General features: G+C 41.0%; 1 protein-coding gene across 1 annotated transcript in view; it reads left to right on the forward strand.

Moving 5' to 3' along the window:
• Positions 1-25,714, forward strand: part of LOC122805959 (suppressor of tumorigenicity 7 protein homolog) — a 538,611-nt gene that overhangs the window by 461,836 nt on the left and 51,061 nt on the right. Inside the window, exon 7 of the mRNA XM_044076199.1 lies at positions 6,706-6,860. Within this exon, the coding sequence (XP_043932134.1) occupies positions 6,706-6,860 (155 nt within the window). The remainder of the gene's footprint in view (positions 1-6,705; positions 6,861-25,714) is intronic.

Below are 25,714 nucleotides of genomic sequence, written 5' to 3' on the forward strand. Positions count from 1 at the left end.
GCTCAGTAGACATTTGAAGTTTCCTTATATACTTTCCTTTGCTGATACCAAGGTGAAATTAAATTATTTTTACTTTGTTTTTGATGCTTATTGTGTTTTTGTAGACCATTTGTTTAAGCCTGCACTTTTTCCTGGATAACTAACCTTGAACTTTCAGTTGGTGTAGGTGTAAACCATTGACATCAAAGGTATCAGCAGATGAACAGCAAAACATGCATTCCTTTAGACAATCTAAGGTATGATCTCCTATCTATTTATTGTCATGTACTTTATAGATTTGCTAGGGGGATAAAGGAAGAATTAGTTTAGTAATTTCCACCAGTCTAGAGACAAAAGTGCATTTACAGTGCAGGCGATGTGTGAAATATGCATGCATGTTGTCTTTAAATGCTGTAGAGGTGGTCAGTTTGGAAGGAGAAGGAAGCTCCTGCTACAGGAATAGCATTTTCTTTCTAATGGCTGTACTCCTGCAGAAGAGCACTGATCTTCCGGGTCTATATCACGTTGTCGAACACTTAAAAGTTCGAATGTAATATGGTCAACACCATATGATCAAAGTTATAAAAGTTTGAAGGTTTCAACGGAGATCTCCGTATAGTGCGGAATGGGAAGATTTCCCTTTTCTGCACTGTAGTGTGATCTGAGTTGGTATATTTAAAGAGCGGGGGTATGGGGTGCAGTGGTGCTTGCCCCCATTTTTTTCTTTGGTTTATTTATTTTTATTATTATTACATTTTCGAACTGTTAAAAGTTCAATCATATGGTGTCGACCATATGAAGTTCGAACTTTTAAAAGTTTGATTATGTGATATAGACACAATCTTGTTGAGGAATAGGGAATGCTATAGGGTAGTTTAGAGGTGCATAGTTGCTAGTAATGCAGCAGGAGAGTTAACAGCTGACTTTGTCTTCATGAGAACCAGTAATTAAACATGCCATGCTCTGCACATGGAGTGTCAAATTCACAAGAGCCAATAATTAAATCTGTTATGGTCTCTGTTACAGCCACAAACTTTGATGGCCTGTGTGCCAGTCTTTTTTGCAAACTTAAGTACCTAATTGTTTGTATGCTTACTGCAGTCCTTGTTGCAGTGACAGTGAATAAGCTTCTGCTCATGACTGACGCAGGATGACTTTTTTTTTTTAATTTGTAGACTTCATAAGAAGAGAAGTTAGGGTTAATCACTTGCCGTTTAGATTAGATAGCTTCTGAAAGTTTTGTAGGGCTGCATTAGGGTTACTGCATTTGAAAAGAGTACAGTCCATTGTGGCTCACTAGTTCCATTATGAAAACAAGTTAACATTTGAATTGTACATTGTTTTGGTAAAGGTAGGAATAAGAGTAAAGCCAAATAATTTTATCACATGTATGCTAGTGGAGAAAGTCGCAGAGTAACAATGCCGCTACTGAGACAAAGTAACTTTTCAGCAGATATATAGAATCGATCACATCAAACAGGGAATAGCTCCCTGCAGCTTATTTTGATTTTTTTTTAAACATTTTTGTTGAATTATCACTTGAGATATAGGCAGACATACATTTTATATAAAAGAAAACCATGTTATATTCAGTTACAAACATTATACGTCACATACATTCTTTTATACAATTATCAATCCAATGTTACGCAAGTTGCTGAATTCCTGACTTCCCTTAAAACTCACTCCTCCAAACTATTGTTCCCACAGTTTCCATTTTTTTCTTTGTAATTTTTTCATACCCTTTTCTAAAGATCTTACTTCGTTTGTTTGTTTTTTTAATCTCTGTTAGAGTATTCACTACATCAAATATAGTTGATTTAGATTTTGATTTCCATTTTCTAGTAATTGCTTTTTTAGCAGCCACCAGAATTAAACTTAACAAGGCCTTACTATGTCTGTGCAATTCGGGTCCTGTATCCCAGTTTTAAAAAAAAAAAACTCCTTTGACTCATTTGCTAACAAGATATTTTTGACAGAGTACCCTGTAGGGAATTTTTAAAGTCTGCTTACTCAATTGCACTCCCAAAATATATGTTTACAGTTGCCTCTTTCTTCCCCCATCACATTTTAAACCTTTGCCATCTAACTGAGGAAAAATTCTTTGCATTCTGCTTGGGGAATAAAAGTACTTATGCAAATGCAAAAATCCCAAATTATATAGACTTTGTTGCATATTTGGAAACCAGACATATGTCCTGTCATTGTTTTCTTGTGAGCTGCTTATTCACTCTCTCTTCCCAGTCTTATTTAGTTATTGTGTAATATTTTATATGTTTTACTTATTATCCTTTTTTAACAGCAGCTTCTGTTCTAGAGTCAACTAAAAATTGTTATCAGAGCACGTGTTTCACTTAGGATTTCCCTATCTCTTTCCCTTTACTCTGATATCAATCCTCGATAGGGAATGCAGTCTCTGGCATGCAGCCGAGATGTCTTCTTGGCCTCTTTCCATTCTGTTACATTTTCTGCTCTAGCTGTTTACTCCCAATACCTTGGTTCCTTTGCCAGTTTTATCCAGTAAATTTCAGACCTCTCTTGCCTTTTCTCAGTATTCCTGTTTGCAGTCATCCCTATTGGCAGAATCTGCTTTCTTCATTCTGCTGTTGGCTTCATTCATAGAATACTTTCTGCTACTTTATGAATGTAAAATTCTGTATGACTGTTATTCCCAGTAAGAGTCTGTCTCTAAAATCCCACTCTCTCATTTCTTGAATTTCCTCCCTGCTTTCATCATTATCCCTTTCCACTTTGATTTATAGCTTTGTACTTCTGTTACATATATGAACCTTAACTGTGTAGCTGTAAAATATCCCTTCCAATCAGGTAATCCTAAACCACTATGTTCTACTGGAAGGATAAACTTATCCCGCTTGACTGTTGCCTATATCCCCTGCCACATAAAATTCAACTCTATTAATTACTATCCACAACTTCTCCTCTTGGTGATAAAAAATAAAAAAAAAAAGCCAGACCTGTGTATAAAACTAAAGAGACGTAAAAAGTTTTCACTGCTTTCATCGTGCTATCCATATCCAGAAACAAGACCTTCCAGTTTCTCATTGTTTGTGTCATCTTTTGTTTAGTCTCTTCCCACACATTCTTAGCTACCTTAAGAGAAACCTTTTTAACCTCTACTGCTAAATTCTTTGTTGTGAACCCATAAATATCGTTATTGCTGAACTAATTCATGTGTGGGATGCATATAGTTTGCAGCTATAGCCTTTGTTTTGTTTACATTAATTGTAGATCCCAAAAAGACCTGAAACTATCTCAGAATGTTCCATAACACTGAGATGTTCTTTTCTGGTTTTATCAGGTTCAAAATAATATTGTCTGCAAATAAAGCCAACTTTTTTGATTTACCATTTTCTTGATTATCAATTATATCCTTGAATTTCTGAGTCCCTTATTTCCTTTGCCAGTGGCTCTAAATATAACACAAGTAACAAATTGGAAAGAGGACATCTCTGCCTGGTTCCTCTGTTCAGACGCACCTTAACAGAGAGGAACCCTCCCAGTTGAATTGCCTCAGATGCCTCACATATTCTCCTAATTATGTTACTATATCAGGGAATGCAATTGCTTCAATTGCTTTACTCATAAAATCCCAGCTCACTGTATCAAAAGCTTTCTCTGCATCAAGACCTACCACCAGCAACAGTGGTATTTTCTTAAATTTCACTTTCATTTGGATAATCATTGTCCTATTAATGTTGTCAGATGTTTACCACCCCTCTACAAAACCGTATTGATCCACATCTATCAATTCTGGCAGTACCCTTGCCGCTCTTTTAGCTATTAGAGACGTAAACACTTTATAATCATGGTTTAAAACTGAAATGTGCCTATATAAAGCTGGGTCTGATGGGTCTTTACTGTATTTAGGGATTGCAGCTTTGTGGAGCATGTGGAGCTTTTCTCCCTGGGTCTCCACTGAAAATGGACATATATCAAGTTGGACCAGCCCGGTCAACAAATGTGAAATAAATAAATAAAGTAAATACAGCCAGTACAGCTTTGTTCCAGGATTTTGGTGCTTCATCTCCTTTTAAAGTGCTGTTAAATGAAACCTTCCAGATCTTGAACACTCTTCTCTCGTGGCTTCCAGACTTCCACAGGAATACTGTCTCTTTGGAGTGGAGACATTCCTGCAGATTGATCACCATTTTTATCCATTTCCTTCTATTTTAACTGTTAATTGTTGAGCCTGACCTACCTCTAACCTTGGCACACTCAAGTCTTCCATAAGTATTTTCATTTGTGCATTTTCTTGATTTCCACATACCTCTGCTTCATACAAATTTTAATAAAATTTCTAAAATATTTCTAATACCTCTACAGGATCTGTAATTGTTTTTCTTGTTATTAGGCTGCCTAAGTTTGGTACAATCCTTTCTACATTCTGTTGCCCAACTTATTTTGATCTTCTTGATTCAAAGACTATTTAGTAAAGATTTCTGCGCACCCAAAATGAGATGCTGATTTGACTTTACTCTTTTGTAATCACCCCTTAGAGTGATATTTGTCATCAAACTTCTATTGATTAGCTTTCTTGTCATGCAGGAACCACTTGGTTGTGTATTATGGTGCTTGGTTTATTCTGTGAAGTTTCTCTTGGAATGATGTGCAAAAGTTTTTACCATATTCATTTACTGCCTTTAACACATCTGTTTAATATACCCTTCACTTTTAGTCATCTGATGGATATAGTGTGCTATACTTTGGGTCTTATTTTTATTTAACTTTTACTTTTTTCATTTATCTGCTAGTTACAGTAGACGTAGATGTTCTAAGTTTAACTTGAGGGGGTGCAGGTAAGTGTTCATTCAGTGACATTTAGCAGTGACAAAGAATAACTATTTACTGACAGTTTCATTACTGCCTCCTTAGTGAGATAAGAAAATTATAATCTGAAATTGTGAAAAACAAAGTTGGTGAGGTGCATGGATTCATGGTGACAGATGCATGCATTATCTTTTTATTTAAAACATTTAGTTCAGTATATAGTCATTAAGTAATGATGCAGTAAGATTTTTATTTTCATTTTTTATTTCTTTTGGTTATCAATGCAGCAAAATAGTTAATTTATGGTTAATTTTCTTCTGAGTTCATTAGTAGTAGTATAGGATTTCAGAGTAATACATAATCGGCTGATAATACAGAAAGTTATATCTAAAGCATTATGTCCTATTTACATTGTTTGTAAATTGTAGAGATTATTACATTGGCTATAGGATTTCTTGTCACATATATGTTGAAGCTAACAATATGTCATCATTTCAAAGTAGGCCCTGCAGACTTGGTTATGGATAGCTTAGTGCTATAAGTACTAACATGCTGTTTCTGTGTTACTGTTTCAAATGGTGGAAAGGAGAGGATTGTGATGTTATGAGGTAGTGCCATCTGTACCAGGGAGAGTAGGGCAGTACATGTGTACATATTTCAGCATAGCTAGCTGGAGGTTTTGAAAATAATTTGATTTGACTGTTACATTGATTTGTACAGACATTTGAGTGAAAAAAATATTTGTAAAGTTACTTGTATTAAAAATACATCAACAGTAGGTCCTGCTGGACAGAACAAATGTATGCATGTATATTAGGTTGTATTGTAACTGATCAAATCTGTATGTTTATCAGAGAACCCTGGATGGCTGGAAAGTTTGAAACTGTGTTAAAGCCTTCAGATGCTGCCACAGATCTTAGCAAAGCTGTGTGTGTGTTGTACCAGAGTCAGGTGACTGGAAATGATGTCATCCTCTAGCCATCATCTGGTTTCTTTGGAACCCTCACAGCAGCACTTTAGAGTCTGACAGGAAAGATTTCTCACAGAATGTACATCTCACACATCCGCACAGACAGAGAGAGACGACATCTGGTTTTACTATGGAAAGACACTCAGCACACATCAGCTTGCCTTGCTTTAGTAAGTAGTCAGGGAACTGTAATTATTTAGTTAGTCAGGGACATTTAGTGAGATAAGTTTATTATTGTTCTCTGCATCTGTGAGAAACTGTCCAGCTGTATTATTTTTAAATCTTTATGGTTGAAACTCTGTTTATTGTAGTCGGTATTCTTGTTTTCTGTTTTATTTTTCATTAAATATTTTAGTACCTTTCATTGTGGCTGATTCTTTAGTGAATATTTTTAACGTCTTGAGAGTACTTGTGCTTATTTTAGCAACACTGTGGCCACTTCTGAAAGCCTTGCTGCTTTGGTCACACCCTACTATTTATGTTAGTATTAAGTTTACACAGTGCAATTGGGTACCCTTTGTAAGAGACTTAGGGTAGCTGACTGGTGGCAGCATGATTACCTCAGTCTGGTCAGAAAGGGGCACAGCTAGTAAATCTGTGCCAGCTTTTCCCTGGTGTGGATGAAACTCAAATATCCAAGTGTGTGTGTGTCAGCTACTGGGAACAGGGACACAGATCTCCAAAGTGTTCAGTGTGGAGTTTGTGTGGGTCTGGAGAGAGAAAGAGTCCAGACCCATGCCTGGAGTGTGCTCCATGTGTGCTCTCAAGGGAAATTGTGCTTGGTGCAGAGAGCTGCATCTGAAAATACTGTGTGAATCCATCTTTGCTCCTAGTGACCGTCCCTCATCGGAGGCAGTGGTGAGGATTAAGTCTCCTTGATTGCTGGCCCGGAGTAGGGACCCGTCACAAGGATAAATGGCATTTATGGAAGAAATATCTAAAGCCGACTTTTCTGTTACGTTTTGTAGGTGTGCTATGGCATACGTTCTTTTGGCTGAGGAGGAAGCCTCCACTATAACAGATGCGGAGAAATTATTTAAGCAAGCACTGAAGGCAGGGGAAATTGCCTACCGACGGAGTCAGCAGTGCCAACATCAAGGCACACAACAAGAACTCCAGCACAGTAAGTTTCTAGGCAGACTGTTAACAGTTCTGGTCTGTAGATGTGGTGAGAGAGAGCAGAAGAGTATCTGCATGTCTGCTTATATGCATTTGAAAGTTGGCTAAGTGATATTTACGACCCTTTCCACTGTTGTCCAGGAAGAAGGTGTGTATGCCAAGAAACTGAGTGCATAAATTCCTTTATTTTTTTAAACACCTTTATTGAATTATCACTTCTGACATAGGCAAATTTACATTTATACAAAACTAATCAAACTGTATTAACATTAACAAACATTTTACATCACATATGTTGCTATATATCGTATGACCTAGGCAACATTACATAAATTATTCAGTTCTTGCCCCTTTTTGTAAACAAGAAACTTATTTATTAAACCATCACGACATACAGTCATTCAAGTATATAAATGAAAACAAACCACACCAAAACATTCTTAGTTGCAAGTATTTCACCTCACAAAACATACTGACACACTCCCATTTGCAAGTATTATACATCACGTATAATCTACCCAATCATTTTTAGTCGAACATTACATAGCTCATTTAAGTCCTGCCTTCTTTTAAAACCTCATTCCTCCCCTGTATGTATTGTTCCCACAATTCCCATTTTTTTCCTATGTAGTTTGCTCCTACCCTTTTCTAAAGATCTCAGTTCTGGTTGTTTCATCTCTGTTCCTATATTCACTACTTCTAATACAGTTGATTTATATTTTTATTTCCATTTTCTAGTAATTCAGTCCTTATTCTTCATCCATCCAAATCACAATTTCCTCCCTTTTCTCTGTTATCTCATTCCAACTAACCTGCTTTTTCAACAAGACTAGTTGTACTATGGAGCTTTTCCCCTGGGCCTCCTCTGAAAAAGGACTAAAGACCAGTCAGACTTTTCCGGTCAACAAATGTCAAATAAATTGCTTTTTGGCAGCCACCTTTATGGTAGTACTTCTGTTCTTACTCTGAAGAGCCATCTGGCAGTGAATTCCAGTGGCAGGATCCCTTTGTGGTACACTGGCAGTGTTGTCATTAGACACCATGTGATACTGGGAAGGGATTACAATGACTTTGAGCTTACGGTAGCAGAAAAATGTAAAGTATTTTTGTGTGCAGTAGGGTCACAAGAGTAGACTGACCACTGCTGATACTGTTTACCAGTGCAGCTTGTCCATAATTATGAATTTAAGTTTTCTGCGAATAGACAATCCCAAGTGTGTATACTTTAAATTATGTTGGGAAGTTTCTTCATATTTTTGTGAGGTAAACTAGTGCATTTTAAATAGGAATGTGCTTAGCATTATTTCTAACTAAAAATAAGTACTTGCTTACCAGTAGAGTAACATTCTTTGTGTGAATAGTCTTTGACCCTGCAGATGATTTTAAATCGAGATGGGATTTACTGTCAGTACAGTAATGGAACAAGTGTTGTTAATACTAGGCACTGAGACACCGAGTGGCTTGAGTGCCATTGTGGCTCAATAGAAAGCTAGATCATGCTTTGGCAATTCCTCTGATATTGTGAGTAACAAGGCTTATGTCTTAGCAGGCTAATATATATGTACATTCACGTGTGTGTGTGTGTGTGTGTGTGTGTGTGTGTGTGTGTGTATGTATGTGTGTATACGTATATATATATATATATATATATATATATATATATATATATACTTCATATAGTCAACATTTCAGAATGTCGAAGACCATATGATCGACATTCAAAATGTCAGCCATTGAATTAAAAAAAAAAAAAAAAAGAAACCCAATAAAAACTTACTTCATGCTGCTAGCAGGAGGGCTATACACCCCCCCTTCTCCCCTCCACTCCCCCCCGGAACTTAAATATACCAACTCCGAGATCTCAGTACAGTGCAGAAGATGGAAATTTTCCATTCTGCAATGTACGGAGATGCCGGTTCTGTATGGTCGACATTTCGAATTTCAGTCATATGGTCTTGGCCGTGAAATGTCGACCATGTGAAGGGGACCTATAAATATATATATATATATATATATATATATATATATATATATATATATATATATAATTTTTTTTTTTTTAGCTCATCTTGAAAAGCATACTGAATGTTCTTGTGTCAATGTTTACACCTTAGCAGGACTAAATTGTTTTTATAAAGGATTGCCTGTAGGCTGGGGTGGTCACAGCTTAGGATATTAAGAAATTAAAAACTCATGTTAATCTCCAAAGATAAAAATCTAATATGAAAAGAAGCTTATCTTGGTCTTTTGCTGATTTGGAGGAAGGGTAGCTGCTTGCAGAGGAAGGTGAATCATTTACAGGATATAGGGTATCAGGCTTTGAAAGGAGACTTTGATGGTTCACTGTATCAGTATCTCTTTTCAGGTCAGTGAGGAGAGCTCCTGTACAGATGACCTTGTTTGCATTTACAAACATTTAGTCATAGACTGAATAGAAGGCAGAACACATTTAGGAGTTTGCAGGCACTATGAAAATCATGCTGTGCATTTGGAATGATGCCATTTGCTTTCATGCAGCTGTGAATTGGTCTTCTGCTAAAATGTATTGTTGTGCTTCTTGGCTTGTTTCTCTTGGAAGACTGCTTTGTCTTTGCATTTTTCTGTCTTATGCCACTTAGAGATTCCAGTTTATTCATGGGATCTGAATTTTCTTTTGAAAAAGTTAATGGTACCTGTTTTTCAGTTACTTTGTTCTTTCTTGGAACAATATACCATTTATTATCCATATATTGGCTATGCAAATTGCAGGGTTGCAATATTTTATGTTTAAGGAACCTTGCACTGGATTACCTAAGGGGATGGGTTATGTTATCCATTATTTTTTTTTTTAGTTATTTCAGTCTTCATATTTGACATTGTTTTTAATTAGAAGATGTACTTAGACAGTTTTTGTCCTCCTGCAGTGAATACACAGCTTTGGATATATACATATATATCTTTATAGCTAGCCATGAGGACATAAGAAAAATGTGTCATTTATTATCATTATTGCTTTTTTGTTCCAAGTAAGGTTTTCATTGGGTAAATAGACGTTGCCTATCTAGTTAGCATGTTTTTTTCTTTTATGTGAGAAGTAAAAAAAAAAACAAAAAAACTTCTAGCTCACATTGCAGTTCAATTTCCTAGAGGTTCTGCTACTTCTGTGCCCTTCAGTAAGGGTGTATCAGTGGCAGATATGTTGAGGCAGCAACTTTATCTGTTCACAACTTTAGTAAAGTAAACTAAACAGTTTTGCTTGCCATCCTAGACAAATAGGTTATGTACAACATTGAGCATACCAGTGGAATCCCTACCACCCCTTAGGATCATAAGAAGTTACTAGGCTAATGGCTGTAGGGCCCTTACAAGCCTAGCCAAGTTCTACCCTTAATTCCATGATCCGCAACTGTTGCCCCTGTCCAAGGGGGACACAGGTGGAACCTTCAGGGTGAATTTACAGTTACCCATCCAATTGTCCAGACTGTGTTTGAAGAGGGCCAGTGAGGTGCTCTGTTTGGCATGAAGTGGGAGTTTTTTTAAAAGGCGTGGTAACCTCTGGAAGACAAATATGTTCCTACAGCTAGTTCTATTAATGTCGCATATCAGGTCAAGGTCTTCAGAGCAAGTAGCCTTGTACTATTTGAATTGTGGATATGCAGCACTTCCAGTAAAGCAGGGTCAGAGATTGCCTTCTATGCAAGGCAGAGATCACCTGTGAGTAGTCTGTATGAAACAGAATAAAGTGATAGTGATTTCAGATACTCCACGTAGGACATATGCTGAAGACCTTGAATTTCCCTTGTGAGGAACCTTTGTGGTCTCTCCAGTTGCTGCAGGTGCTTGGAAAGGTACATACCAAAAGGGGTGTTGTACTTAATTATTGCTCTGATAGGGAAGAGTACAGAGAGGTTATAACTTCTTTTTTTCTGGGTGCAGTATCCTTACTTATGAGATGAGCAATATAGAATGCCCTTTTTACCACTGTCAAAACATGGTGATCAAATGTAAGATGTTCTTCATTCCACATTGCTGCAGTCCTAACTATTGGGTAGTCCGCTGTCCAGTCGGCCCGAATACCAAAGTATGTGGCTGACATCGGTCACGGCGCATTAGACTGACGTCAGTACGTCAGGGTACTAATGCGCATGACCGACGTCATATCCTCAGTCTTTTTTGCCGCATGGTCCGATGCAGAAGCAATTTTGCGAGTGCAGGTTGGCGTTCTGAAAATTTCTGAAGCCAGAGTTTCAGACCGAATCAAAGTTGGCTAAGTACCCCGTTGGGGAATATTTTGGTTTTTTCTTGCCTCAGTATTTAACCGGATGTCAGAAAAAGTGAATAACTGTATTTCTTGTGGGAAACAGATACCTCATAGGGATTACCATACTTTGTGTATACCTTGTTTAGGGCCTGAGCACGACGTTGTTGGATGCCGTTCTTGTGCTAGATTTAACAAACGCACTATTAAAAGAAGGTTAGACTGTGCCAGGTTAGTGTTTGGGAAGCGTTGTAACTATAAAATGCCGTCGGATGTTCCGACGCCGGCTTCGGCTAAAAAACGCAAGGACAAAACAGCAAAGCCTAGAGGGGAAGAACCGACAGTCCCAGACGTCGGTTCTTTAGAGGGCTCAGTGGAGCCGGAGGTTTTGCCAGGTGTTTCTTTAGAGTCTCAGGGAGAGACTTTACTGTTACAGGATGTTTCTTCTCAGGAAGTAGGCCAGACTGAGGGGGCTTCTCAGGTGGCTGTTCTTCCCTCACTTCCTAAGGTGGTTAGGGCCTCCCCTTCTGTTTCCAAGGCTTCCTTAAGGGGCAGGCCAAGTTTTGCTTCAGTGGGGGTTTCTCCTACTGCTTCAGGGTCTTTGCCTAAGAAACATATGCTTAAAATGGCAGAGGATTTGATTACTATGATAAGGGGTTCTATGCCCCCTCCGGATAAGAGGCCTAGGGTGGAACCTGAGCTTGAGAGTTTTGAGCAATGCTCGGAGGCTTCTGAGTCTTCGGCTGAAGACTTGCAGGAGTTCCCTCCTTATTCTGATTCTGATGTGGATGATTCTACTCCGTCAGCTTCTCCTCCTGAGGATTTTTCATTTTCAGAGACTTTGCATTCCATGAGGGAGCATTTTAAATGGGAAGGCCAAGATTTCTCTGATTCCAGGAAAAGGCTTCGGGAGTTTTGTTTTACCCCAGCATAGGCCTTTAGCTATACCTCCTGTTTTGAATGTGGTGGAAGATGTTTTTGCAGAGGCTTCCCTGAATCCTGATTCTTTGCCTCCTGCCCCTGTTAAACCGGATAGATATTATAGGGTGCCTGAAGCTCATAAGTATCTTTTCAAGAGTCCTAGGGCAGACCCGGAAACTGTCTCTCAGGGGCCTAAAGGTGTAAAGGCCTCAGTTGTTAAAAATCCTGTCCCTCCTGATAAAGAGGCAAGGGCTTTGGATAGATGGGGAAAGAAAGTGTATACTTCTTCCACTTTAGCCATGAGGGCGTTGAATTGCCAGTTCCACATGTTAAAATATCAGAATTATCTTCTTTCACAGTTAAAATCTAAGGTGGATGCTCTAGCGGAAGGTATTGACTGTAAAGAGTTGCAGGATTTAGTTCATGTGTCTGAACAAGTGGGTAAACATTCCTTGCAATGTGGTTTTGATGCTGTACAGGCCTCCTCCAGGGTGGCTGCCACTGGTTCTGTTCTTCGAGGCACGCCTGGTTGAGAGATCAGAATTTAGCTGAGCATGTTAAGACAAGAATTTTGGATGCTCCTTTGCAATCTGATGTGTTGTTTGGTTCGCCTGTGGAAGCAGTTCTGAAGAAAATGGAGGACAAGGCTAAATCTATGCAAACTGTTAAAGATTTTTTGCAGGTACAACCTCCAAGTTTAGTAGAAATTGGCCTGCTAAGGGTTGGACTTATCCTGCTTATGATTCCCAGTCTAGGGGTAGGTCTAGACGTGGTAGGGGCAGAGCTCAGGGTTCCTTTAGGCCCAGGACAGGAGTTCACCTGCTCAGACTTCTGGTGAGGGCAGGGGTCAGTCCTTTCGTAAGCAGACCCAATGACCTGCCTTTTCAGCTGCCAGTTCATTCTCGCCTGGCAGCACCGTTGGGAGGAAGGCTGTCTCTTTTCAAAGAAAATTGGGATTTAATTACCCAAGACAGATGGGTTCTGGATATCATTCACCACGGTTACAGGTTTTATTTCCATACCTTGCCTCCTTTCAAAGGCATGCCAGACATTCCTCCTTTACAAAGACAAGAGGCGCACAAGCAAATTTCTCTGTTACTCCAAATAGGGGCCATTCAGCCAGTTCCTGTGCCAGAAAGGGGCCTAGGATTTTATTCTCGCCTGTTCCTAGTACCAAAGAAGGGGAACACGTGGAGACCAATTTTGGATTTATCTATCCTCAACACTTATCTGGACATTCCCAAGTTCAAAATGTTGACGTTACAACAGCTTTTACCTTTACTGGGCAAAGATCACTGGATGGTAACTTTAGATCTCAAGGAGGCTTACCTTCATGTGCCTATAAGATTAAGTTGCAGAAAGTATCTGCGTGAGCTGGAAGTTCTCATTATCAGTTCTCTGCATTGCCCTTTGGCTTATCTACTGCGCCCAGAGTATTCACGAAGGTTCTGGCTCCAGTGATAGCTTACTTCAGGCTACAAGGGATTCAAATCTACCCTTACTTGGACGATTGCCTGATTCTGGCTCAAGAAAAGGAAGACCTTCTACAGCATCTGGAATATGTCATAGCAGTGCTAAGATGCCTAGGGTATTCTGTGAACGAAATAAAGTCCAGTCTAGTACCCTCTCAAGACATGTGCTTTCTGGGTGTGAGACTGAATACAGCAGCCCAGATGGCCTTTTTAACCCCGGACAAACAAAATAATCTTTCCAATTACTTCCATCAACTATCTCTTCAGTCCAGGCTGACTGCAAGGACAGTCCTTCAAGCCTTAGGGTTCATGGCATCTTGTATTCTGGTGCTTCCCAATGCCAAACTGCATATGAGGAAGCTACAATGGTATCTCAAAAATGTATGGACACAGCACTGCCAGGATTTGGACACTGTCATTCAAATAATACCTTGCATTCAAAAGGAATTTTTGTGGTGGGCTCAGGAATGTCACCTAAACAAGGGACTCTCTGTGACCCGGCCAGAGGCGAGTCAGATTCTAACGACAGATGCCTCAGACATTGCTTGGGGAGCTCATCTAAATGGAAAGTGGATACAAGACAAGTGGCCTGCCAGACTACAGCATCTACATATCAACATGAAAGAGATGTTAGCAGTCCAGTTTGCATTAATGGCTTTCAAGGAGTTACTTCTTCCAGGGCAGGTGTTGATTCTAACAGACAACACAACTGTCATGTGGTACATCAACAAACAAGGGGAACACATTCTTACCCATTGTGCAGGCAAGCAATGATTTTATGGGAGACTGCGCTCAGCTTGCAACTAACTCTTCAGGCAAGGTTTCTGCCGGAGCACAGAACTCCTTAGCAGATGTGTTAAGCAGACAAATCATGGATCCCCACGAGTGGAAACTGGATCTTCATGTATTTCAAAATTGACAGTGTCATGGGGAACTCCAGACATAGATCTGTTCGCTTCTCCACTAAACCACCAGCTGCCAAAGTTTTGCACAAAGAAGTTTCATCACACAGCTTGGAAAGTGGACGCTCTTTCTTTCAGTTGGAAAAATCTTCATGTGTATGCGTTTCCACCTCTGCCTCTTCTTCCAAAAGTGCTTCTAAAGGTCAGACAAGACAAGCCAAGGATGATTTTAATAGCTCCAGATTGGCCTCGGCAGCACTGGTACCCATTACTAAGGAGTCTGGTAAAGAAGCCTCCATGGCCTTTACCCTTGATTCCACACCTGTTGTTTCAGAGAGAAGGTCACCTGCTCAATGTCAAACTTCACTCTCTTCATCTAACAGCCTGGCATATTCTGTTTTGAAAGGCAGCAGGTCTCAACTTCCTCAACAAGTTTTAAATGTGATTATGGAAGCCAGGAGACCTAGTACAAGAAAAGTGTACGCAGAGAAATGGAAAAGATTTTTATTTTGGAGTACAGCAAACAATTTGGAGATTTCGGAGCCAAATTTGAGTGTGGCTCTTCAATATCTTACTGAGTTATTGGACAAAGGTTTGTCTTTCTCTTCCATTAAGATTCATGCTGCAGCAATTTCAGCTCACTATGATTGTGACCCACCATTGTTTTTGCATCCTTTGTTCAAGCAATTTCTTAGAGGGGCAAAGAATATAAGACCCCCACGTAGAGCTCCTACTCCTGCTTGGGATCTCAATTTTGTGTTGGAGAAACTTACTCTACAACCTTTTGAGCCTGCGGCTACTGCTGAATTGAAATACTTGTCTTGGAAGACTGCTTTTTTGTTGGCCATTACTTCTGCAAGAAGGGTTTCTGAGTTACAGGCCCTTATGGCGGTTGAGCCTTTTTTGATTTTTCATAAGGATAGGGTATCATTACGTACTAATCCTTCCTTTATGCCTAAGGTGGTTTCTAGTGTGGCTTTAAACCAAACCATTCATTTGCCTACTTTCTATGCAGATCCCCAAAATAAAGGGGAAAAGATTTTGCACACTTTAGATGTACACAGGCAATTGCGTTATTATTTAAGCAGGACTAAGGATTTTAGGCAGTCTCAGCAGTTGTTTGTTTCTTTTGCTTTGAGTTCGCAGGGCAAGCCTGTGTCAAAACAAACTATTTCTAGGTGGATTGGGTTCTGCATTGCATTTTGTTATTCCCATCATGGCAAGGAGATTCCAGCTGGGATTAGGCCTCATTCCACTAGGGCTACTGCCACTTCAACAGCATTTCTGAGGGGGGTGGCAACTAAGGATATTTTGGAGGCAGCTACTTGGAGTTCAGTGCATACTTTCTCTAAGCATTATCACCTTCCTCTCTACTCTAAGTCTAGGGCTGGTTTTGCCACAGCTATTTTGCAAGGCATGTTATCAGCTCCTGCTTCCTTATGATTTGCCAGCCTCCCTTTCCTCTGCTTTGGGATTCTACCCAATAGTTAGGACTGCAGCAATGTGGAATGAAGAACATAGTACAGTTTTGTACCTACCATAAATGTAGATGTTCGAGGATCCACATTGCTGCAGTCCAATTTACCCTCCCTCCTTCAGCTCTGTGTTTAGGGGTGGTTGTGTAGGTGAGATTATATTCTGGTACCTTTGTATATATTGTATATATTTTTGGTGCAGGTATGTTTGGTGTGTTTTGGTTTTGGCCTTGTCTTTTTAGGGTCTTCTGACATCTGGGGCAAGAAAAGACTGAGGATATGACGCCGGTCATGCGCATTAGTACCCTGACGTACTGACGTCAGTCTAATGCGCCGTGACCGACGTCAGCCATATACTTTGGTATTCGGGCCGACTGGACAGCGGACTACCCAATAGTTAGGACTGCAGCAATGTGGATCCTCGAACATCTACATTTATGGTAGGTACAAAACTGTACTTTTGATGTCAACCTGTGTGCCCAGATCTCTCACCACCGAGTGAGTACTTAAGGTGTTTTCATTGATGTGGTAGATAGCAGGAACATCGCTCTTACTAAAAGGGATGATGATACCTTTTTTGCATTGAGTTTAAGGCCATGACTTTGGCACCAATCATTTGTTTTTTTTTTTCAGGATGTTGACACTAATCCTTTGTTTGTGTAAGACCCTTTTGCAGGATGTTGACACCATTTGGGGATTCTATGACTGCTCCCAGTGTGCAGTCATCAGCAAACTTTGTCAGCCACAGACCTTTAGTTTTTGTTTCTACTTTGGAATAATAGATTCCAAACAATAGAGGTCTCAGGACTGATCCCTATGGAACACCACTGGTTACAGGTCTGCTGTTGGAGGTGGATTCTCCTATTTTGACTATGAGTTCCATCTGTGTGCCAGTTAGCGAACCCATCTAACGATGTAAGGGTTGATACCTAGCTGGGTGAATTTGTCAGTGATACCCGAGTGGTGGATAGTGTCAAATGCCTTGGCTAAGTCTAGTAAGGCTGTATGCATAGTTTTCCCCTCGTCCAGCACTTTGGTGACTGTCTCGAAGAAATCCACCAGGTTTAATAGGCATGACCTCCCTTTGACAAATCCAAACTGAGTAGGGTCAGGTGTTTGGAGATTACCTATATCTTTGTTGATAAGGTCTGTAATGATTCACTCCATAGCCTTGCAGACAAAGCTAGTAAGGCTAATAGGGCCTATATTTCCCGGGGTTAGTGGAAGTACCTCCTTTGTGCAAAGGAATAACTGTGGCTGTTTTTCATTCAAGTAGGATGTTAGACTATGATTGAAAAACATTACCCAATGGTGTTGCTAATTCTTGTTGGAGCCCATGTAAGACGCAGCCTGGGATGTTGGCAGGTCCTATAGATGCTGTGGTTTTGGCCTTAGAGAGGGCATATACAACCTGCTCTTTAGAGATACAAGGTGAGGGACAGGAAGTAGGGATGTCGTGGGTACGTGTGGTGGGGACAGGGGAGTGAAGTTTACACAGAACCTGTCGACCAACAGATTAGCTATGTCCACAGGCTCAGTATATATGCTATCAACTACTAGTTCATCACAAATCTGGGCTTTTCCTTTTAGGTTACGCATGTAACTAAAGAATGCCTTGTGGTTGTACTTATTTGAGAAAGATAATTTGGATTCATAGTTTGCTTTGGAGGACTTCACAAGAAGTCTTATTTGCTTGTTTAAGCTGAGGAGGGAGTGTTTCCGCTTTAGAACTTGCTCCCGCTTACTTTTGGACAGCAATTTCTTCCTCTTATTGTAAAGCCTGTTAATGGTAGTTGTCCACCAGCCAGGTTTGCCCTTCCTTAAGGAACTTTTGATGTTCTTCATGTTTCACTGTTGCAGTCATTACATTTGGGTAATCCTGCTGGCAGGTTACCCTAAGTCGGCCTGAATTCCAAAGTCTGGGGTCCTGCGTCGGCTGCTTTCACCCCTTCCCTGACATCAGGTCGTCAGGGGTATAAAAGAAGCAGCCGACGCCATTTTCTTCAGTCTTTCTTCCCGCGTGGTGACAACCGATGTCCAAAACCGATGAAGCTTCTCCTAAGCCAGTCGCCGGTTCTCAGTGAGACGCTTTTGAAGCCCCTGACACCCGCTACTTTAGAGTCGCAGGCCACTACCGACTCCCACGTGGAGTCGGCAATGCCGCTGGAAACTCAAGGTATTGGAGCCTCAGACACTATTCCCTCAGATGGGTCCGGAGCTGCTGAGCAGGCACCGGCTTCTGAGGGTGTATTAAGACCTAAACATCGTTACATTAAGCCGACTTTAGCTTCAAAGGCAAAGACTAAAGCTCCTTCTAAAGCAAAGAAACAAACTCAAGAGCCACGTGGACAGGCCTCTATGCCTAAAAAACAGATGCTCAAAATGGCCGAAGACTTGATTACTTTGATTAGGGCTTCCCATCCCCCGCCTGATAAGAGGCCTAGGCAAGAGACTGACTATGAATCTTCAGATCAGGTTTTGATTTCTTCTGATTCCTTTTCTGATCAGGAATATGCTCATCCCCTCTATGAGGATTCTGATGCTGAAGAATCTATACCTTCAGCTTCTCCTCCAGAGGACTATTCTTTTGGGGAAACCTTGCATATCATGAGGGAGCATTTCCACTGGAAGAGCCAAGATTTTTCAGAATCTAAAAAAGAGGCTCAGGGATTTCCTTTTACTACCTCAACACAGGCCTCTAGCCATTCCACCTGTGTTAGACATTGTACATGATCTGTTTTCAGAGTCTAATTTGACTCCTTACCTCCAGCTGCTGTTAAGCCTGACAGATATTACAGGGTTCCTGACTCTCATAAATTCCTTTTTAAAAACCCTGCTACTGACCCAGAAACTATTTCATAGGGTCCCAAAGGAGTTGAGGCTTCCGCTGCAAAAAACCCTACCCCCTCTGACAGGGATTCTAGAGCACTGGATAGATGGGCACTGGATAGATGGGGAAAAAAGGTTTACACATCTGCTACCGTGGCAATAAGGGCCTTAAACTGTCAGTTTCATATGCTCAAATATCCGCAACATGTCATGGCATTGCTTAAACAGAAAGTGTTGTTAAACTCTGAATGTGCAGAAAACAAGGAAATGCAGGATTTATTGCATACAGCTGAACAAGTTGGAAAGCATACTTTGCAATGTGGTTTTGATTCTTTGGAGGCCTCCTGCAGGGCCGCAGTTACGGGTTCTGTAATTAGGAGGCATGCTTGGTTAAAGGAACAAAATCTTGCCTGATCATGTCAAAGTTAAATTATTAGATGTACCTTTACAGCATGATACTTTGTTTGGTGTTAAGGTAGAAGAGGTGTTAAAGAAAATGGAGGGCAAAGCTAAATCTATGCAAACTGTCAAAGATTTTTTACAAGTACAGCCACCTAGGTTTAGTAGACACTGGCCTACAAAGAATTGGTCCTTTCCTGTGTCAGACAGACCTCAAAGGGGCAGATCCAGATGCCCTAGAGGCAGATCCCAGGTGCAAGGTTCATACAGGTCAAAGTAATGGGGTGCTTCTTCCTCCAAAGTTGGAGAAGACCAATTACAACCATACAGGAAACAGTCCCAATGACTTCCCCCTGCCGGCACCAAGCACTTACATCCTGGCAGCACCCTTAGGGGGAAAATGGGCACTTTTTTCCTCAAAATTGGCACATTATAACCCAGGACAAGTGGGTTCTAAATATAGTGTCACAAGGCTACAAGTTCCATTTCCATACCCTGCCAAAGGCAAACGGCTGGCCAGATCTGCCAGAAAATCAATGGGCAGAGGTGCAAAAATAAGTCTCATCCCTCATGGACATGGGGGCCATTCAGCAAGTACCAGATCTAGAGCAGGGACAAAGATTTTACTCGACTGTTCTTGGTACCAAGAAAGGACAAGGCCTGGAGACCAATACTGGACCTATCTATTCTGAACACATTCCTGGATATACCAAAATTCAAAATGTTGACTTTGCAGCAGCTTCTGCCCATGCTGGGCAAGAATGCTTGGCTTGTGACTTTAGACCTAAAAGAGGCATACTTACATGTCCCAATCAGGCAATCATGCAGTAGATACCTCAGATTCAAGGCTGGCTCAATGCATTACCAATTCTCTGCACTGCCCTTTGGCTTATCTACTGCGCCCAGGGTCTTTACAAAGTGCTTGGTACCAGTAATTGCATTCTGCAGACAAAGAGGAATACAAATATATCCTTACTTGGACGACTGTCTAATTCAAGCAGAGAACAAGGACATTCTTCTACAGCATATGGCGTTTGTGAAAAGACTTCTAACATGCCTAGGGTACTCAGTCAGCGAAAAGAAATCAAAACAAATACCCTCTCAAGAGATAATATTACTGGGTGCAAGCTTAAATACAACTGCCCAGATGGCTTATCTCACGCCAGACAAACAAAGGCAACTGACTACCTATTTCAGAATGTTGGCAACAAAGGCCCAGCTATCTGCAAGAAAAATTCTGCAGGCTTTGGGCTTCATGGCATCCTGCATCTTACTAATTCCATATGCAAGACTGCATATGAGGAAACTTCAGTGGTACCTAAAAAGTGTTTGGACTCAACATTCCCACAGCCTGGAAATGATTACTCTCATTCCCTGCCTGCAACAGGAGTTTTGATGGTGGGCGAAGGCTTGTCACCAGAACAAGGGACAGCCATTCGCATTACCCCCAGCCAGGCAGACACTAACAATGGATGCTTCAGATTATGCCTAGGGGGCCCACATGGCAGGAAGATGCATTCATGGCACATGGTCCTCAAACCAAAGGCATTTACATATCAATCAAAAAGAGATGCTAGTTGTTCAAAATGCCCTGACAGCCTTCAAGGACCTACTTCATCCGGGACAACTACTGATAAAGACAGACAACACCACTGTCATGTGGTACATAAACAAGCAGGGTGGCACACATTCTTACCCCCTTAGCAGACTAAGCATGACTTTGTGGGACACAGCGTTGACTTACCAAGTACATCTGCAGGCACAATTCCTGCCAGGAAAGAAAAACACTCTGGCAGACGAACTAAGCAGAAACCTCATGGATCCCCACAAGTGGCAGCTGGATCCACAAGTCTTCAGCATGATAACAAGGAAATGGGGATGCCCGGACATAGATCTATTTGCCTCTCCTCACAACTACCAACTAAAAAGATTCTGCACAAGGAGTTATCACAGACAAGCATGGAAAGTGGACACCCTATCTTTCAGCTGGAAAAGCCTATCAGTATATGCCTTTCCTCCACTGCCTCTCCTCCCCATGGTACTCCTAAAGGTCAGACAGGAGAAGCCAAAGATGATACTGATTGCCCCAGACTGGCCCCGCCAGTACTGGTATCCAATCCTAAGGAACTTGTCTCAATGTCCAGCTTGGACCTTACCTCAAATACCTCATCTACTGTCCCAGCAAAACGAGCAGATCCTGCACAGCCAACTCAGTACTTTAAACCTGGCAGCATGGCGGATAATGTAGTCATACAAAACACACCTCTCAGTAAAGCTGTGATGGATGTCATTTTGGAAGCCAGAAGGCCTAGTACAAGAAAATCTTATGCTGGAAAATGGAAGGGATTCTGTGCTTGGAACCAGGCACAAGGAACTGATACAGCTGTCTCTAATATTCCTCAGATTTTGCAATAATTAACTGAGATGCTGGACAAAGGCCCATCTTTCTCATCAATTAAAATTCATGCCTCTGCAATTTCAGCTCATTACAATACAGAGCCACCAATCTTTTCTCATCCTTTATTAAAGCAGTACCTCAGATGAGCCAAAAACTTAAGGCGTCCAAGGAGATCACCAATACCTGCGTGGGACCTCAACTATGTCTTGGAAAAACTCACCCTGCCTCCTTTTGACCCAGCTGCTATGGCTGATATAAAGTTTTTATCTTGGAAAACAGCTCTGCTCCTAGCAATAACTTCTGCAAGACGGGTTTCAGAGCTACAGGCACTCATGGCTGTGGAACCTTTTATCATTTTTTATCCAGACAGGGTCTCTCTGAGAACAAACCCAACATGTATGCGTAAGATGGTGTCCAGTGTGGCTCTTAACCATACAATTCATCTGCCAACCTTTTATCCAAATCCGCAGAACAAGGAGGAGAGAATTCTGCATTCTTTGGATGTACACAGACAGCTTAGATTCTGCTTGGACAGAACCAAAGTTTTCAGGAAGACAGAGCAATTACTAGTGGCATATGCTGCAAGATCACAAGGAAAGGCTATCTCAAAGCAGACTGTTTCAAAGTGGATAAGCCACTGCATTCATTTCTGCTATTCACACCATGGCAAGCCAGTACCAAAGGGCATTAGGCCACATTCAACCAGAGCTGCAGCCACTTCAGCAGCCTTTTTCAGGGGAGTACCTACCAAAGACATATTAGAGGCTGCTATTTGGAGTTCAGTGCACACCTTTACAAAGCACTATCATCTGCCACTCTACTCTAAATCCAGGGCAGGCTTTGCTACTGCAGTTCTGCAGGGCCTCATCGCCGCTCCTACTGCTGTTTGGCCCCAGCCTCCCAACCATAGTTTTGGGACTCTACCCAAATGTAATGACTGCAACAGTGAAACACGAACATAGTACAGTTGTGTACACTTACCGTAAATGTAGATGTTCGAGTGTATTCACTGTTGCAGTCCCGGTTAACCACCCGCCATCCCCCTTCTTTCTGCTGGAACTTTTCTTTCCTTCTCTGATTTATACAACCTATGTGGTGTATTTGCTTGTAGATGAAGGTAAAGTTTATATTGGTGTATGTATTTTTATATATTATAAATGTTGGCTGCCCTTTTAGGGGGCACCTGACATCTAGGGCAAGAAAAATTGAAGAAAATGGCGTCTGCTGCTTCTTTTATACCCCTGACGTCAGGGAAGGGGCGACAGCAGCCGACGCAGGACCCAAGACTTTGGAATTCAGGCCGACTGAGGGCAACCTGCCAGCAGGATTACCCAGATGTAATGACTGCAACAGTGAATACACTCTAACATCTACATTTATGGTAAGTGTACACAACTGTACTTTGGTCCTGTCAGGTACAGCCAAATCAATGCAGTTATACAGGTGTTTGTATAAAGCATTGGTGTAGAACTCTGCATAGTTGCCATTTCCATCTTGGGGGTAGGGGGTGCATTGAAGTTATTTAAACCATCCTGTAAGGTTATAATCTGCTTTGGAGAGGTTTTTAGTTTTATTGCTGCAAGGGTGGGGGGAGGGGGTCAGGTGTTATAGTTACTTCGAGTGAGACTGATCTGTGGTCATATGTCACTAGGGAAGACCTTATGATGGGGGTGCTACAGTAGTCCCCCGTATTGATAAGCACCAGATCCATGAATTTAGCACCCCTTGTAGTGGTGCCAACCAGCTGGCCCAGTGCATTGGAGTTAACGAAGGTGAGGAACCTTTAGTTAAGTGAGTTTGAGCACGAGTAATTTATCCAGTCAATGGAGGGGTAGTTAAGTTACCCAAAACCATGGTGTTCAGTTGTATCGTGATGGACTCAAGTAGATTGAAATAGGCAGAGTGGGTATCCTGATTTATGGAGGGGGTCCTGTAGCTGGCAATTACTTGAATAGGTGTTCTACCAACAGTTAATTGCACTTGAAGTATCTCCAGGGAATCATACTGGTTTTTACTAATCTGGATGTGTATTTATCTTTAATGATTATTGATACACTGCCTCCTTTAGTTTTCACGCCTTCAGTTTGTGATCTGAACGTGTGGAAGGATGTTTAACCCGGTATGGCTGGGGTGCTGTTTGCAGCCTTGAATCAGGTCTCCATGACTGCACAAATGTCTGAGTCTTCCAAGGTGAGGAATGCTTCAAGTGAGTGCAGTTTCATGTTAAGACTCTTAGCGTTTAGCAGCATAACCTTGAGGTTGTTTTTAGAGGAAGTTTTTACATATGGAATTTTGTCCTTGAGAGACTGCCTAAAAATGCATGGTGGGAGTGGCAAGAGGCCTTATCCAGTAGCCGAAATCCCAGGGGTGACCAGTGATCATCTTTGGCAAAGCATCAAGGTCCGTCTATCATGTCATCCCAGGCTGACAGATATTGGACCTTCTTAGAATGACATCAGAAACTAAGTCAATAATTTTTTGTTTTATTGACTCGCATTTTGTCCATTCCACAAGTGTTATAAAGACTGAAAAAAAAACAGGAACAAAAGAATGTTATATTACTCTTCCATGAAGTAATCCTGAAAGCAGTCCATAGTTGTCTCCACCCCTTTTTAGCACAGATACCCATCCCCATTTTTGTTTTGAGTTACTATTTAATGTTTCTTTCATGTTGTACATTTGCAGTGGTCTGAATGCAAGAGTGTGGAGTACCTTTTGAAAGTCCAAGGATTAGAACTTTGAAACTGTAAATATGAATACAGGGGGATAGTATCAAGTGTGAAATGGCATTAGTCCTGTATTCTTATGTATAGTAAACTTGCAGCTAGTGTATATAAGTAGCAGGGGTATGGTGGGGTGTATTACTTTACATAAGGAGGTGTGAAGTGGTGAGGCCCCCCTCCCTTAAAAAAAAAATGCTTCCTCCTCCTAAAGGCATCCTAGCTGATTGGCTGCTGTGATGTGCCCTGTGTGTGTGTGTGTGTGTGTGTGTGTATGTGCCTCTACATACTTTCTTGCATGCATGTATTTATATATAAACAAGCACACACATGCAGGTGTGTTTGTGCGTGTGCTTGTATATACGCAATATATTTTATATGTTGTTGTGTCTTTCGGCTTTTCCCGGTTAGGGGTCGCCACAGCGGAACTCCGGTCCGCTAATGATTGGCAGTAGATTTTTGCGTGCCGAGTTTACCGGCCCTGACACACAACCTTCAACGAAGGTACTCCTATTCACGCATGTCTCCACACACAAGACGCTCTAGCTGAGAATCGAACAGGGCAACGTCTTACTGTGAGGCGACAACACTACTGCAGCACCACCACTGCAGTCTATGCAATATATTTTATATATGATGTATATTTTATGCAAAATTTAAATCATATACATTGTAGGTAAATGGTATAAAGTGTATAAAATGTATGTTAAATAAATATTACGTTTTTTATATATATGTATGCATAAAGACAACTCTCCACATGCACACACTATATGTTCATTATTCCCACCTCTGCAGTAGTCTTTGGCTGTTTGGGCTGCTTCTTAGCTAGGAAGCAAGAGCCAGCCTGCTTCAAAAGCTGTTGCTGCCTCTCACACTATCTCTGTGGCTGCTTATTGGCCAGCGCCAATCAGATAAATAGCTGCCAGAAGGAAGTAACTTTGGTACTTTCTTGCTGCCTCACAGGAAGCAACTAAAGAGCCTCACAGGCACAGTAGTTGGTCTACAGCTTCATTTTTTGCAAATAAGTTCCCTTTGGGGAACCCCTCCACACATAACAGTTTGAATAATCTAATGTGTATTGAAGTATGACTAACAGAGAATAACTATTTTAGTGTGTAGGTCTCTTTCTGTGAATACAGTGAAACTGTTCTTGGTAATTAGAGTACACTGTTGTTGGCATTTTGCTGTACTGCATTGTATAGTATAGAAAGAAAGAGAAAGGTGAGATTACTGCATTTTCAGCAGTTAAGGCAGTGTTTTCTTCACAGAAATTATATTTTTGAAATGCAGATTCCATATTTAAATGAGGTAGATGGATGTAAACTGTGGAAGTAAAAGCGACAAAGGAAGCTGTGTATGATGACTAGTGAAATACCTTTTGCATGGATGTGAAAGGAGGATAAAGGACAGGTAAATGGGATGGAAGAAGTAACTGTACTGATGGTGCAGCTACCATAGTAGTAGAAAATCTGATTATTTTCATTCATTCCCCAACAAATGGG

The sequence above is a fragment of the Protopterus annectens genome, chromosome 7.part0 (assembly GCF_019279795.1).
Source record: "Protopterus annectens isolate FY-2018-M chromosome 7.part0, PAN1.0, whole genome shotgun sequence".
NCBI classification, from domain to species: domain Eukaryota; kingdom Metazoa; phylum Chordata; order Ceratodontiformes; family Protopteridae; genus Protopterus; species Protopterus annectens.